This window comes from Pteropus medius, unplaced genomic scaffold, assembly GCF_902729225.1.
Source record: "Pteropus medius unplaced genomic scaffold, Ma_sr-lr_union100, whole genome shotgun sequence".
Classification (NCBI taxonomy): domain Eukaryota; kingdom Metazoa; phylum Chordata; class Mammalia; order Chiroptera; family Pteropodidae; genus Pteropus; species Pteropus medius.
Window position 1 is genome coordinate 7,688,726 of NW_024349799.1, and position 13,039 is coordinate 7,701,764.

Genomic DNA, 13,039 nt, shown 5'->3' on the forward strand with positions numbered 1-13,039 from the left:
TAGAGTGTGAAAGACAGAGACTCCTACAGAAAGGAAGGCAAACGGAGATTTAGAAAGACACCAGTACACACAAAAACGGAACCTGCACAAGGAGTCAGAGGAAGCAGTCTGAGCATGTAGCTCCTGTACACTTTCCTTTTTCATATCTGATAGGCAAAGGGGCAGAGAAGACATTCTTAATGAATTTGCATGAAATAGTGTGTCTTCCAGCAACTCTATACTTAAGCACCGACATGAAGATAGTGAAACAGAAGGAGCAGGATTAGGTAACCTCTATAACTGATCACTCCCTTCAGCTACAAATGGTCATGTCCTTCTGGAAATCAGCATTGTTCGATTAGTTACAGTTGCAGCTTTACTTGTCTTTTCCTCTGCAACCAGACTACTCCTTTAATAAGCAGCTCTGTAGGCTCGGAAGATGGTGACTATAACAAATTTTATTGGAATGATTCAACTGGATTTTAAGAAAAAAATCCCTAAAGCTTTCTTAATGGTACGAATGAAATTCAATCAGCAAGTTCCTGGGCAAAAACAAAAAACCAGCAACAACACCCCAACAAAACCACCAAACCTTTGCTTTTTGTAATATTCTTTGTGTATAACATACTATCAGGAAGAAAATAAGAGACTCAATGTAACAAGATACATTTCAGAAATTAGCTCTTTGTTCAGGTATGGGAACATTATGAAAATACAAGTGTTTTCTTTAAATACTCTCCTCCCAGATAATGATACCTACAGTTCTCTTTGACATTCATCAGTATCTTATCCTAAGAAGGTATCCAAAAGAGCAACTTAAAAAAATTTAAGACACTTAGTGGTTTCTTCCACTGCAATAATCTCCCTCAGTAGTGACAGTTCACAAGTTTTATTTCTAGGCCACTCTCAAAAAAGGGAGCAGGACATCCAAGTTTGCCTTTGTGAGCTGCTTTCTCTCTTCTTGAAGAGAAAGGGAAGCCCAGAGAAGGATACACTAATGCAGAAAGCAAGCTGATCACATCAACCGTTCTCCTCAATTCTGACATCCCCTAAAGCTAACTGGACCAATGGAAGTAACAACTTTTTCTAAAAGGGAATGATAGGATAGGCCACTTAAATTCCTATCCTTCCACCTGAAGGTCAAAGCTTGATAAAAAGTTTGTGCAAGTCTAGTAAATACAACATCCAATAGAATTTAGCATAGGTGTAACTCCACGAGCTCAATCACTACACCATGTGAGAGGAAAAAGGAACTGAAATTGTAAATGAGGGCCAGCACTTTGTGCTCAATACTAGGTATTTTACTTATGTCTTCTCATTTAATCTCTACAGTATCATTTAAAAGTGTAAATTATCCCCTTCTGACAGATAAAGAAAGCTGAAGAGCTGATAGGTTATATGAGCTGCACAGGGCCAGCTAGCGGGCCCCAGACTATTACATATTCCTGGTTCTGGAGAGACAATAATTTTCCTATGCCAGCAAAGACATGAGAACTATATTGTTCTCTGTACATTCAAGTATTCTCAGATAGTTTTCACTCCTGCAAGAACTGATCTCGCCATTCCTTTTTTCCCCGCTTTGGTAAAGCCCCAATGAGCTTGGATTGAAAAGGCACAAATATTTCTTTTGCAAGGAAGATAAGCCTCTACATTATACTCTTTCCCAGCAATCCATCCATACATCCATCTTCCCATTCAATATTTTCAAGTACGTCGCCTATGTATAAGGGACCACGTTAAGTCCCCCTTTTTAGAAGTGCATTCACAAATTTCTCAAAACATTAAAAGTTGGTATCCTCAGTATGTTCAGAGGATGTTTCAGAGACAGCAATATCACTTACCCATAGATGAGAAAAAAGGAGGGAGGGCAGAATAAAAGAATTAAATTAATTCTCTATCTTTCTAGAAAGACAATAGGATATAAACTCTTTGGAGGAGGAGTTTTATATGGTTTGTTCATTAACATATCCATAGGGCTTGCAACAGTGCCCAACACACAGTAAATACTCAAATATTTGTTGAAGGAAATGAATGAATAAATAGACAAGCAAGGCAATGGGCAGGGAAAATGGAAGGAAAAGTGAAGAGATAGTGTAAGGAAGGTATGGATTGAATGAATGGCTTCCTCCTAGTCAGGATCTTGAATTAAGAATTCGCAATAAGCTCAAACGGTTTCACATACTTCTCCCAAACCTTAGGAACTTACTTTGTTGAGGGCCCCAGCTCCTGTCAGAATTAAGTGAGAATTTTCAACCTGGATGGTTCTCTGTCCCAGCCGAACAAGGTAAGCGCCTATTCCAATGGCTCGGCACGTAACCTTAAAAAAAATTCTACATGTCACAAACTTATGACCCTTCTCAAGCTGTAAGAACTAAGGCACAGATATGTAAAACCCACATTAACAGAAAAAAATATTGTGAAGTCTGTCTGATTAATAACAATACAAAATTAACAATTTCCTGGTCAAAGAAAAGAAAGTACGGAATTCATTCACTGATTCAAGTATTAGACACTTAAATATTCAGAGGCCTTTTAATTCTCTTATACCTTTGTCTATTTCTCAGATGCTTGGTACCTATACTAGAGGTATGAATAAAGAAAGTAAGAGAAGAAATTCAAGCTGTTAAAACTCTGGTAGACTATTTAGAGAAATAAGATGTTAAACTAAAGGCTAAAAGGAGGTGATAGGTTTACCCGGGATATTCAGTTATTTACACTATCCTATCTTCTTTTACCATGCACAATTAATAGATTTGCAATTTTCAAGAAATGTTCTCATTTCTTAATGGGACTGAATAGTAGGGATGGGAGCAAAAAGAAATCTTAGCTACCCAGTCAGCTCTTTGAAAATTCTATATTCAGGCAAGATTTACCAGGCTAATGGTGATGATCTCATCATAGGCCAATGAAGATTCTCCAGCAATCATTCCAGAACCTCGAAGATTCTCTACTCCAATTCCGTCTTCTTTCCCGATAATATCAGTTATCTTGTACCTATTGGATACAGCCATACCAAATTATAAGGTTAAACATAGTACGAACAATACTTTAAAAGAATAACCACCATTAAAAGGCTGCTAAAAGCATACTAGAAGCTTGTATATAAAACCAGGGCTCTTCTCTTCTTATACTCTTCATTCACTTATCTTTCCTTTTTAGCTTGGTACCTGTTTTGTCTGGTGGCAATCTGGAATTAAGTAAATAGGTTTAAATCCCTGCTCTGACACACACAGCAATGTGATTCTGGGGATAATAGTTACTTCTGCATAATGGGGATAATAGTAGCTACCTCTAAGGGTTGATGTGAGAGTTAAATGAAAGCAATAAGGAGAGGACTTGATAGATAGATGGCACTTGGGTTTTAGATGCCCTTGCTTACTTTCTAGAGCAAGTGTCTTAAAAGTAGGATCAATGTTTATCTCTCTATGATAAGCAATAGCCAATAAATCAGCAGTTTTAAATAAATTTTACATATCCAGAGGTGTAGTAAGAATGTTCAGCCCAATTTCTAAAGTCAAAAAAGTGTGCTCCCATCTTAGCTCCTTTGTAAATATCAAAAGTATATACACAAGGGTTCCTGGCTGTAGGCCTCTGGAGGGGCAGATGGAATGTGTGTAGAAGTAAAATGCTGGCCAAGTTGTCTAGAAAGCATCCTGCGGATCCAGGGGGAGCCGCTCATCTGTCTTCTTGGCAGGGGATTAGGAGTGATAGCTGATAATGGGAAATGGGAGTTGGGGAGTGCAACTAATAAAATAAAGGAAAAATACAAAGTTGGAAGTAGAGATGGGCATATCTTAGTTATTGTTCCATGTGTACCCAGAAGGCTTGGCACTGGGCACAGTTTTATAAATTGAAATAATAAATAAGTATCCCATAGTGGCTCTTAAAATACTTTTTTTTTTTTTGCTCCTATATTTCTCTCCTCCCTTCTTTACTTTGAGCCCTCCATCAATTCCCTTTCTTTGCCCTTGCTGTTGGTCTGTGGCTTTGCATCTCTGTTTCCCAGCTTCCCTTGCCTTTCTATTTTTTGCTCTTCCTTTTGCGCTGTATCTAGACTCTAGATTCTAGAGTTATGTTCCTGGTAAAGCTAATCTCCCTTAAGGGGTTAACAAGCCACATTAATTTGTTGGGGAGGGGTGTGTGTGAGGGGGGGTGAGGAGTAGGGGATTAATGTGTTTTCTTTATAGGATCCACATGCCATAGAGTCACAAATACTCATGAGCCCAGTCAGCCTTGCCCGCAAAGCACATCTTTTCCCTCCTAAGGACTGCATATTGCTTCAAAGGTGTCTGTAATCTGTTAAATGGCATCTTCTCCCATTGTATTACATGAAAAAGAGTAAAAACTTCCCATTTTCTGCTTGATGATCAGAGTCTTCTACCATTAAGATTATCATTCTTTAAAGTAGTACCAAATTTTAATGTTATTTATAATGAAAACCTTTGTATAGTGTAATACAATTAACACATTCGTATGTATCATTTTTGATCTTCAAAACAATCTAGTGTGATAGATAACATCATCTCCATTATTACAGAGAATAACAATAGTGGCCAGGATTTTTGACTGCTTACTATGTGCTCAGTGCTGTGCTAACAGCTTTACATATATTAGTTTACTTGATCTTCATCTTACAGATGAGGAAACTAAAGCTCGGAAAAGAAAAACAATTTGCTTTAACAAAAGCAATATATAAAAACAACAGCTTTCTTTTGAGATACCAGTAACAAAGAGTTAAAAAAATATGACAGGAGGGGGAGAAATCCCATTTACAGTAGTAAGAAAAAATGCAAAATATTTAGTAATAAACATTTAAAAATAGGTAAAATCCCACTATACCCACATTTGCCACAGTGAAATAAATGCCAGAGGCATTGAAGGATGTTTTTAAATTTTTGAAAGAAACACTATGATAAGTGATATCTGTTAGGTCCCATGTGAAATACTTGCTTTAGGTAGTTCACATCTTAACATTAGATAGTGCTACATTCCTTTTGACAATGTCCTATCTTTGCAAAGCTGAGTTTTCACAGTTTCTGTGAAAAACAAACAAAAACACACAAAGAACTCTCACAAGTTTTGCACAAAAATGCAGAACAAGACTATGTCCAAGCTGATTCCAAGGTTTAAGATGTCATGCAGATGCCAATATCACAATTAGTAAGTAACTGTAATTATTAAGAATGAAATAGGAAAAATTTTCAATTATGTGTATATTTTCAAATGATTACTAAGTTGTTTGGGCATATTAATAAATCCTTATGAAGCTGTTTGGGTCTGACTACGTAATAAACAGAAATATTAGGTATATCTTTCTTGCTTAAAGGTGCTATGAAAAAATTACTGAGACAGTAAGGGTGCAGTGAACCAAAAAAGATTGGCAACTTCTGGCAAAACCCATATGAAGAAAACGACAAAACTTTAGAAATACGCTTGAATAAAAGGAAAATTCATACCATGTTTCTTGTTGGGAAGAGTTAATATTATCAAGATGTAAGCTCTTCTTAAATTAATGTATAAGCTTAATTCAATTTGAATCAAAATCATTATGGAAAGATTTTTGGAATAAAAAAAAAATGAGCCTATATATAAAAAGACAAAAACGGCTAATGAAACTTGGAAAAAAACTTAAAATGTGATGAACTCTAACCTACTAGAATAGTTAAAATAGTGTGGCATTAGCCTACTAACAGAGCAAAAACAGAATACAAAGCCTAGTAACTGAATTAAGATTATTGTAAAAGTGAGGAAAGCGTAAATTATTTGATAAATGGTATTGGAGCAACTGATTAACATTTGGGAAAATACTTGTGAATGTTCAAATGTGATATATTCATTATGAAGAAATACTGTAAAGCCATATAATGTCATGTTCTCAAGTAATATTTTAAGAAGATACAAAATTTTTCCCAAAATATTTTTTAGTGAAAAGAACAAATTATAGAAGTTTTTCTATTACAACCCAATTATTAAGAAAAGGTATATACAGAGAAAAGGCAGCAAGAATATACATTAATAATTGTCTTTCAATAGGATTGTAGTTGATTTTTATTTTTTATTCATAATTGTTTACATGCTCCGATTTTTCTAAAATGAATAAATATTATAAATATAATTAAAATCTTTCAGCTAATAAGTAGTAGAGCTAATATACAAACCTAAGACCTCCAAATTATATAAAAATCTTCATTGCTCTTCAAGGTCATGATTAGCAGAACAGTAGGGAAAAAATAATCAGATTCTCCTTCTTTTAATCTATGGCCAAATTATTCTGATACATATATACCTACCTAGATTCTCCTTCATCCTCTACATGTTCACAATAGACAGAGTTGAGAGCACTGACTCTCTTATAATCTTGAGGGGTCAGATATAAATATTTGTATCCCTGTGAAGCACAAATAGTTTTTAACTCATTATTTGCCATCATCACATAACCAGAAGACATAGCAAAGAATGCATAATGCAGCTTGTTCCAAAGCTAGCTTCATATTGCCACATAATTTTTTAGAGTTACTGTCTAACAGAATACCAGCATAGACAGTTCTCTCTTGAAAGATAGAAGCCTATTTCTCCAGTCACTGACTGTCCTGGAAACAAGATGTCTTGTAGCTGCAACACCAAGTATATCCCAGTAATTTCATTTTCAACAGAGTTGATCAGTTTTCTTATTTTAGTGACACCTCTGTTAAACATATCAATACAAAATTAAAGAATTGTCTGAATTACTATTTTTCACTTTCTCAAGTCCATAGTATCACCAAAATATGAACGGGTAAGTGATAATTGAGAGGATCATTAAACTAGGATACCCGATATTAAAATTGGAAGTCTATGCAGTGCTAATCATCCTTAAACATTGAATTCACACCTTTTGCTTTTTTAAAAAACTAGTTTCTGTTTACATTTAAAAATTATTTAAAACACTAACATTTCATAGTTATTTATTTTTATACATATAAATACATACTCACATAGAGTTATATCAGTGTGTTTAAGTTAAATGAATTAGTCATTCAACCAAAAAAAAAGTAAACAGAGAAAAACATTTTAAATACTATGAGAAATTATGCCCATCATTTAACTCAATGAATTAAAACCTACATTTAGGCAGACAGTGAGCACAATGTGGAGGAGACATGAATCTGCCACAGATTTTGCATGACTTACGATGAGCACGCCTTGTAGCACTGAGTGTTATTAGTATGCCAGTCAGCACACACTTACTGAGTGCCTATTATGTGCAAGGTACTGTTCTAGGCACTGGAAAAACAAGAATAAACAGAATAGACAAAATTTCCTGGCCTCGTGAAACTTATCTTCTGTGAGAGAGAACATATACAAAATAAGTAAAACATAGACTGTTAGTGGAATAATGTTTAAGAAAAAAAAAATATTAAATAGAGAAGGCCGACAGGAGAATAGCCAGGGAAGGCTTCATTGAAAGTGTTTGAGCAAAGACCTGGAGGAAAATGAGACATGAGGATATCTGGGAGGAAAGCATTGTAGGCAGAAGGAACAAGTATAAACGTGCTGTGGCATGAGTGTGCCTAGAAGGTGCAAGATAGAGCCAGAGTGGGGAATGAGGCAAGCTATAGCAAAAAATGAGGGCAGGGTGGTATTGGAAGGCCAGTCCATGCAAGACTTTGTAGTTAACTATACAGCTTTCAGCTTTTCCTTGAATGAGTTGGGAAGCCACTAAAGGGTTTTAATCAGAGGAGAGTTCTGAGCCATGATCTGATTTATATTTTAACTGGATCATTCCACTTTCTGTTGAGAGTAGAGTTTGGGTAGGGAAAGGTCAGAAGAAGGAAGGTCAGTTAGGAAACTACTACAATAATGCAGGTAAGAGATGACGGTGACTTGAGATACCTAGCAATAGTGGAAGTGGTTAGAAGTGGTTGGATTCTGGATATTTTAAAGGTCAGGAGGTAAACATGATTTACTGACAGAGTGGATGTGGGATGTGAGAGAACAAGAGAAGTCAGGGATAACTCCAAGGTGTTCTACTTAAATGGAAGAATAGAGGTACCATTTATTGAAACAGAGAAGACTATGGGAAGAACAAATTTATGAGAAATTAGAAGCTACATTTAGACAAATGTATAAGTAGAGATGTTGAATCTAGATAAATGAATCTGAAGTTCAAGTGTAGGCCATAAATTTGGAAGTTTATCAGTTTGCAGATGGAATTTAAAGCTTTAAGACTGATGAGATCATCAAGGGAAGGTGAATATAGAAAAGAGGAGCAGTCTGGGGTCCAAGCTCTGAAACACATTTTTTTCTTTACCTCACTTTCTATATAGGCTATTCTGCCAAGGTACCAGGTGAGAGGTCACTGGGCCCTGAGGAGGTTGAGACTGGAAAGTCTAAATCTTTTTGGTTCTGCCACAACCTCTGCGGCCCTGACATCTGTCTCCATTCACATTAATTTCTTTTTTTTTTTTTTGTAATTTAAAAAATTGAGATAAGATTCACACAACATAAAATTGGCCACTTTAAATAAAGTGTACATTTCAGTATTTTTTAGTATTTTCAGAGGTTGTGTAACCGTCATCACTATCCATAACCCTCGCAAAAATCCTGTATCTAGTAGTGGTCGCCAACGTTTTCCCTGCATTTTTAAAATTAATTTTACTGAAGCATATAATTTACATGCAATACAATTCATCAGTTTTAAGTGTTGTAGTTTGATGAGTTCTGACGAATGTATATACTTGTATAATCACCACCACAATTGAAATACAAAATATTTCCATCATCCCCTGAAACACTCTTACACTTAAAGTTGTGAAAGGCAGCAAAGGAAACTGAGAAAGGACAGGTAGGAGGGTAAAAAGAGGACTGGCATCCTGGAAGCCAAGAGAAGTATTTCAAGGATGAAAGAGTGACTGTGTCAAATGCTGATAAGACGTCAAATAACTGAGATTAACGACAGATTTAACAACATGGAATCAATGGTGACCTTGACAAAAACAGCTACAGTGGAATGGTGAGGGTGCAAGCTTAACCAAAGTCGGTTCCAGAAGGAACGGGAGAAGAGTATCTGGAGATAGCAAGAAGAGACAACTCTTTTAGAAGCTTTGCTGTAAATGGAAGGAAAAAAATGGGATGTGGGTAGTGACTAGAGGGGTAAATATTTGTATGTTAAAGGGACCGATCCAGTAGAAAGGGAAAAAGCGATGATGTGAGGGGGAAGAAATGTTGATCTACACCTTTAAGTTGGCAAAAATAGAAAGGATCAGATGAACAAGAGGAGGGTTTGACCTTAGATAGGAGCAGGGACAGTGCACCCAAAGTACAGGAGAGATGGTGGAGAATAAGGGCACAGATGGAGACATGTGGGAGCTTGTGGACACTGTCTTCTAATTGCTTCTGTTTTCTGAGTGAATTGGCAAGTAAGGTCATCAGCTAAGAGTGAAGATGGGGGAAGAAGGTGTTGGAGGTTTGAGACAGGAAAAGACACAAAATTGTCATTCAGGAGCTTGAATTTAAAGTAAGACCAGTCAATAGCACTGTGTATTTTTCTCCATCAATGTTTAGCTATGTAGGTTCAGATTCAAGAGCAGATGAAAAGAGTTGGACTTACACAGGATTTTGTAAAGGCACGGCATAAACGGAATGAAAAAGTTGAGAGTGTAGGAAAGCTGAAGATTATAATGTGATTTTAATATTTAACCTATAATTGACCTTGGAATTTAAGCTAGATAGAAATGAAATGAGGATGTAAGGAGGGAGTAAAAAACAGAAGAAAGGTAGTAGGATCAGTAGTTGTAGGTTCTGTTGGATTCACAGGGTTTTTGGACTTGAAGTACTCACGAGAGTGAGTTGGGAAGATAGGGTAGAGGGGTAGCAAAGAAAGGGATGCTTGAAAATGAGAGGCTGAGCTGGGGTGGAGGATAAGACCATTAGAGGAGAGGAAGTCAAGGATTCGAGAGTCTAGATTATGGGATGGATCATTTATGTGGATATAATAATCTCCAAGAATTACAACAGGATCAGTAATATTGGAGAGAGTGACAATGTGCCAGCAACTAAAAGATGCAAAGGAGAGAGAGAGTGACTAAAGGTCGGGGAATGCTATAATAAGGAGCAGTGGTAGTATGACACAGTCTAATGACATGAGATTCAAAGATGGGGTTTTTCAGAGAGAAAGGAGGGGAAAAACGGTCTGGAAGTAGCAATGAGGCACAAGGAAGACACTATTCTCCTTCTGGGCTCAGTGGTACAAGAGAAAGTGAGAAACCAGTCACTTCTTAAGAAGGCTACAGGGTAAGCAGTGTCTTTAAAGGATAGGCAGGTTTCAGGTAGAATAAGAAGGCTGAGGAACAATCAGAGAAGAAGCTGAGGACATAAGAGCTTTTGCTAATGATCGACCATAAGTACTGGAAGCCATAGTGGAATAGTTTAAAGATATATATTTTTGACTTAGCATGTCTCATGCTAAATGCATACCTACTGTTTAATCCAGTGTTCAACCAAAAAAATGAGCAAAAAAAAGAGCTGGAGGAAAAGCCGGGTGAACATACTGAGAGACAATGTTTCCAACTTGGTTTTGGTTTACCATAAATACTGACTTTTGAATTTAAACCTCTACCTCTCCCCGGCCTCTCTACACAGGCACATGCGTGGATACACACCCCCACACAACACACAACCATATAGTATCTTGTAGCATTATTATTTTTTAGTCTGTACCTTGTAAGGATCCTCAGGATCTACCCAGGCCACGTGAAACATATGACGAATTTCCTCTGCCAGTCCAATTCTTGCTCCACTGTTGGCTGCTACAAAGATGCGTGGAATACCCTCTGCCCTGGCAAGCTCAGAGGCTCTGAGAAACAGCCAGTCCTCCTGGGGCCCAAAGGACCCAATTTTGTACGTGATGTCATTGCCAATAACAATGATATCTCGGCCTTCTGGATATTCAGGACTCTTAAGGGTCATTTTCCAAGCTACCATGCCGATCTGCAAAAGCATAAACAAACAAATAAATAGAGGCTTCTTACATGCAAATTTTTTTCCAGGCTCTTTGAAGGTATCAGATTGTACCCAGAAACACAGCCTTTATGTAAACATATGCATTTGCACTGCTAACAAGCCAAGCTTCCTGTGGGAAACTAGAACAAACATTCTAGCATACTTCTCTAGATTATGTTGAGAATAGCTGGTTTACTATGTATTTCAGTTATCTCAATTCCTTCTTTGGGCCTGCTCAAAGAGATGAAAAAGCCAAAATCTAAACGTATTCAGGATACATTGGCACTGAGAGTTAAATCCAGAACTCTCTATCACTTTATCTATTGACACTAGTTCTACATTTTTTGAGATTCTTTCCAAGAAACCTTCAACATATCAAAGGAGAGCAGGAAGAGAATCATCTCCCATGGACTGTATAACTTTTGTGATTGTGGGTCCTTTCACTGTCCTCCAGCATTTGGTAGGAATAGCAGCAACATTCCTTACTGGCTTGCTTCATGTATCTCCCATTTCTGCAAGAACTGACTATAGTTCAAACTGCATTCTGTGAGCACCTCATCACTTTCTCCCAGAACCAGAAAACCAAAGGATGCAAAGAACTGATCTCTTGCTGCACTATGATATATGTAAATCTCTGTGCTCTGTTCAGCAACATCTGACCAGCCCCACAAATAAATGATATTGACTTAAAAGGCAGGGGTGACATGTTTCTTCCCAAACCCTCACAGCCCTCTCCTCTTTTAATCTTCTTCTATATGAGAGCTAGTCAATCCTTCTACTTGTTTACTTGCTAGTTCCATTTCTTTTCTGTTCACTCACACCCCAGTTACAGCTGCAGTTTTTCATGTCTGCCTGTCTATTTCCCTATACCTAGATAAGTAATGTTTTCCATTTTCCCCCATTTCTTCCTGTCTCCCCTCCCTTCCCACCCCCACTAACTCGCCCCAAACACAAAGCCCACCAGATGAGCATTTCTGGTCTTGCCTAATGGAGCCCAGCCACATCTGCAGCCTTGGTCCCTCATCCCCAGGCTGCTGCATATCACCTCATTGGGGAGCAGGCCATCAAGAAGGGCCATTAACAGATGTAAATAGCAGCATCCCTGGAAAGCCACATGCATCACCCAGACTCAACCGGGCCAGTGATCATAAGCTCTGAGTACACATTCCTCAATCCAATTGCACATCCACTGTAATCAGGCTGGTTGAAGCTTTCCACACAGCTATTTGTGATTCTCAGCATTAAGAAATATATATGTGAAACACCCACAGATAAACATAAGCTATTTAATATATTATACCACTGGCCAAATACAAATCAAAATGGATATAATACACAGAAAAAAATCCAATCACTTTGAGATATTACTCTATCTGCTCATTAAAGACAGAGAAAGGAACAAGAAACAGATCATCCAAAAATTAATAAATAAATAACAGCACAAAGAAACTCCAAATATCAGGACAATTTTGGTCACAGTTTTAAGAAGCTGGTTAATATAATGCCTGCGTGGGGAGAATATTTTACCTGCCTTCTCATGTGGCCCTCTAACACAATATCGTTTTTGTTTTTCAGAAAGGAAAAGCTATTTCCTCTAAGTTCATTTTTAGTTAGAAAGATTGGGTTTTACACCACATTTTATGATATATTAACCTTAGCCACATAGGCCAAAAGCAGCTTAAGACACAAGCCCTGAAGAATCTACTTCAGCATTTGGATGCTAATGCAAACACTGTGTCTATGTGTCACTGGGCAGGCAAATAATACTCTTATCTTCTGTTATTACCTGGGGACTCTGTGTCACTTGGGCAGTCAGTTCAGCAACTGTCCAGGTCATTATGCTTACAATATTGACTTCCAATTAGGTGTCAACATAGCAGCACCAAGAACACACTACTCTTTATCAATGTTCTTTCCAAAGTGTATTCCTCATCGACCGCCTCCCTCTCTCTTGAAATGTACCATTACAGAATGGAAAGTGCTACCCCAGTCTTTATATAGTGAGATTCCTTATTGGAAAAGATTAAGTTTGGAGTAAGCATAATGGATAAACATCTAAGAAAGCATCTACTCCTTAATT

At 37.3% G+C, this 13,039-nt stretch overlaps 1 protein-coding gene across 1 annotated transcript in view; it reads right to left on the reverse strand.

Annotated features, from left to right (window-relative positions):
• ACACA (acetyl-CoA carboxylase alpha) overlaps positions 1-13,039 on the reverse strand; it is a 244,652-nt gene that overhangs the window by 59,800 nt on the left and 171,813 nt on the right. Inside the window, exons 41-44 of the mRNA XM_039886513.1 lie at positions 10,678-10,947; positions 6,270-6,367; positions 2,853-2,973; positions 2,186-2,296 (exon numbers count right to left, since the gene is read on the reverse strand). Of these exons, the coding sequence (XP_039742447.1) occupies positions 2,186-2,296; positions 2,853-2,973; positions 6,270-6,367; positions 10,678-10,947 (600 nt within the window). The remainder of the gene's footprint in view (positions 1-2,185; positions 2,297-2,852; positions 2,974-6,269; positions 6,368-10,677; positions 10,948-13,039) is intronic.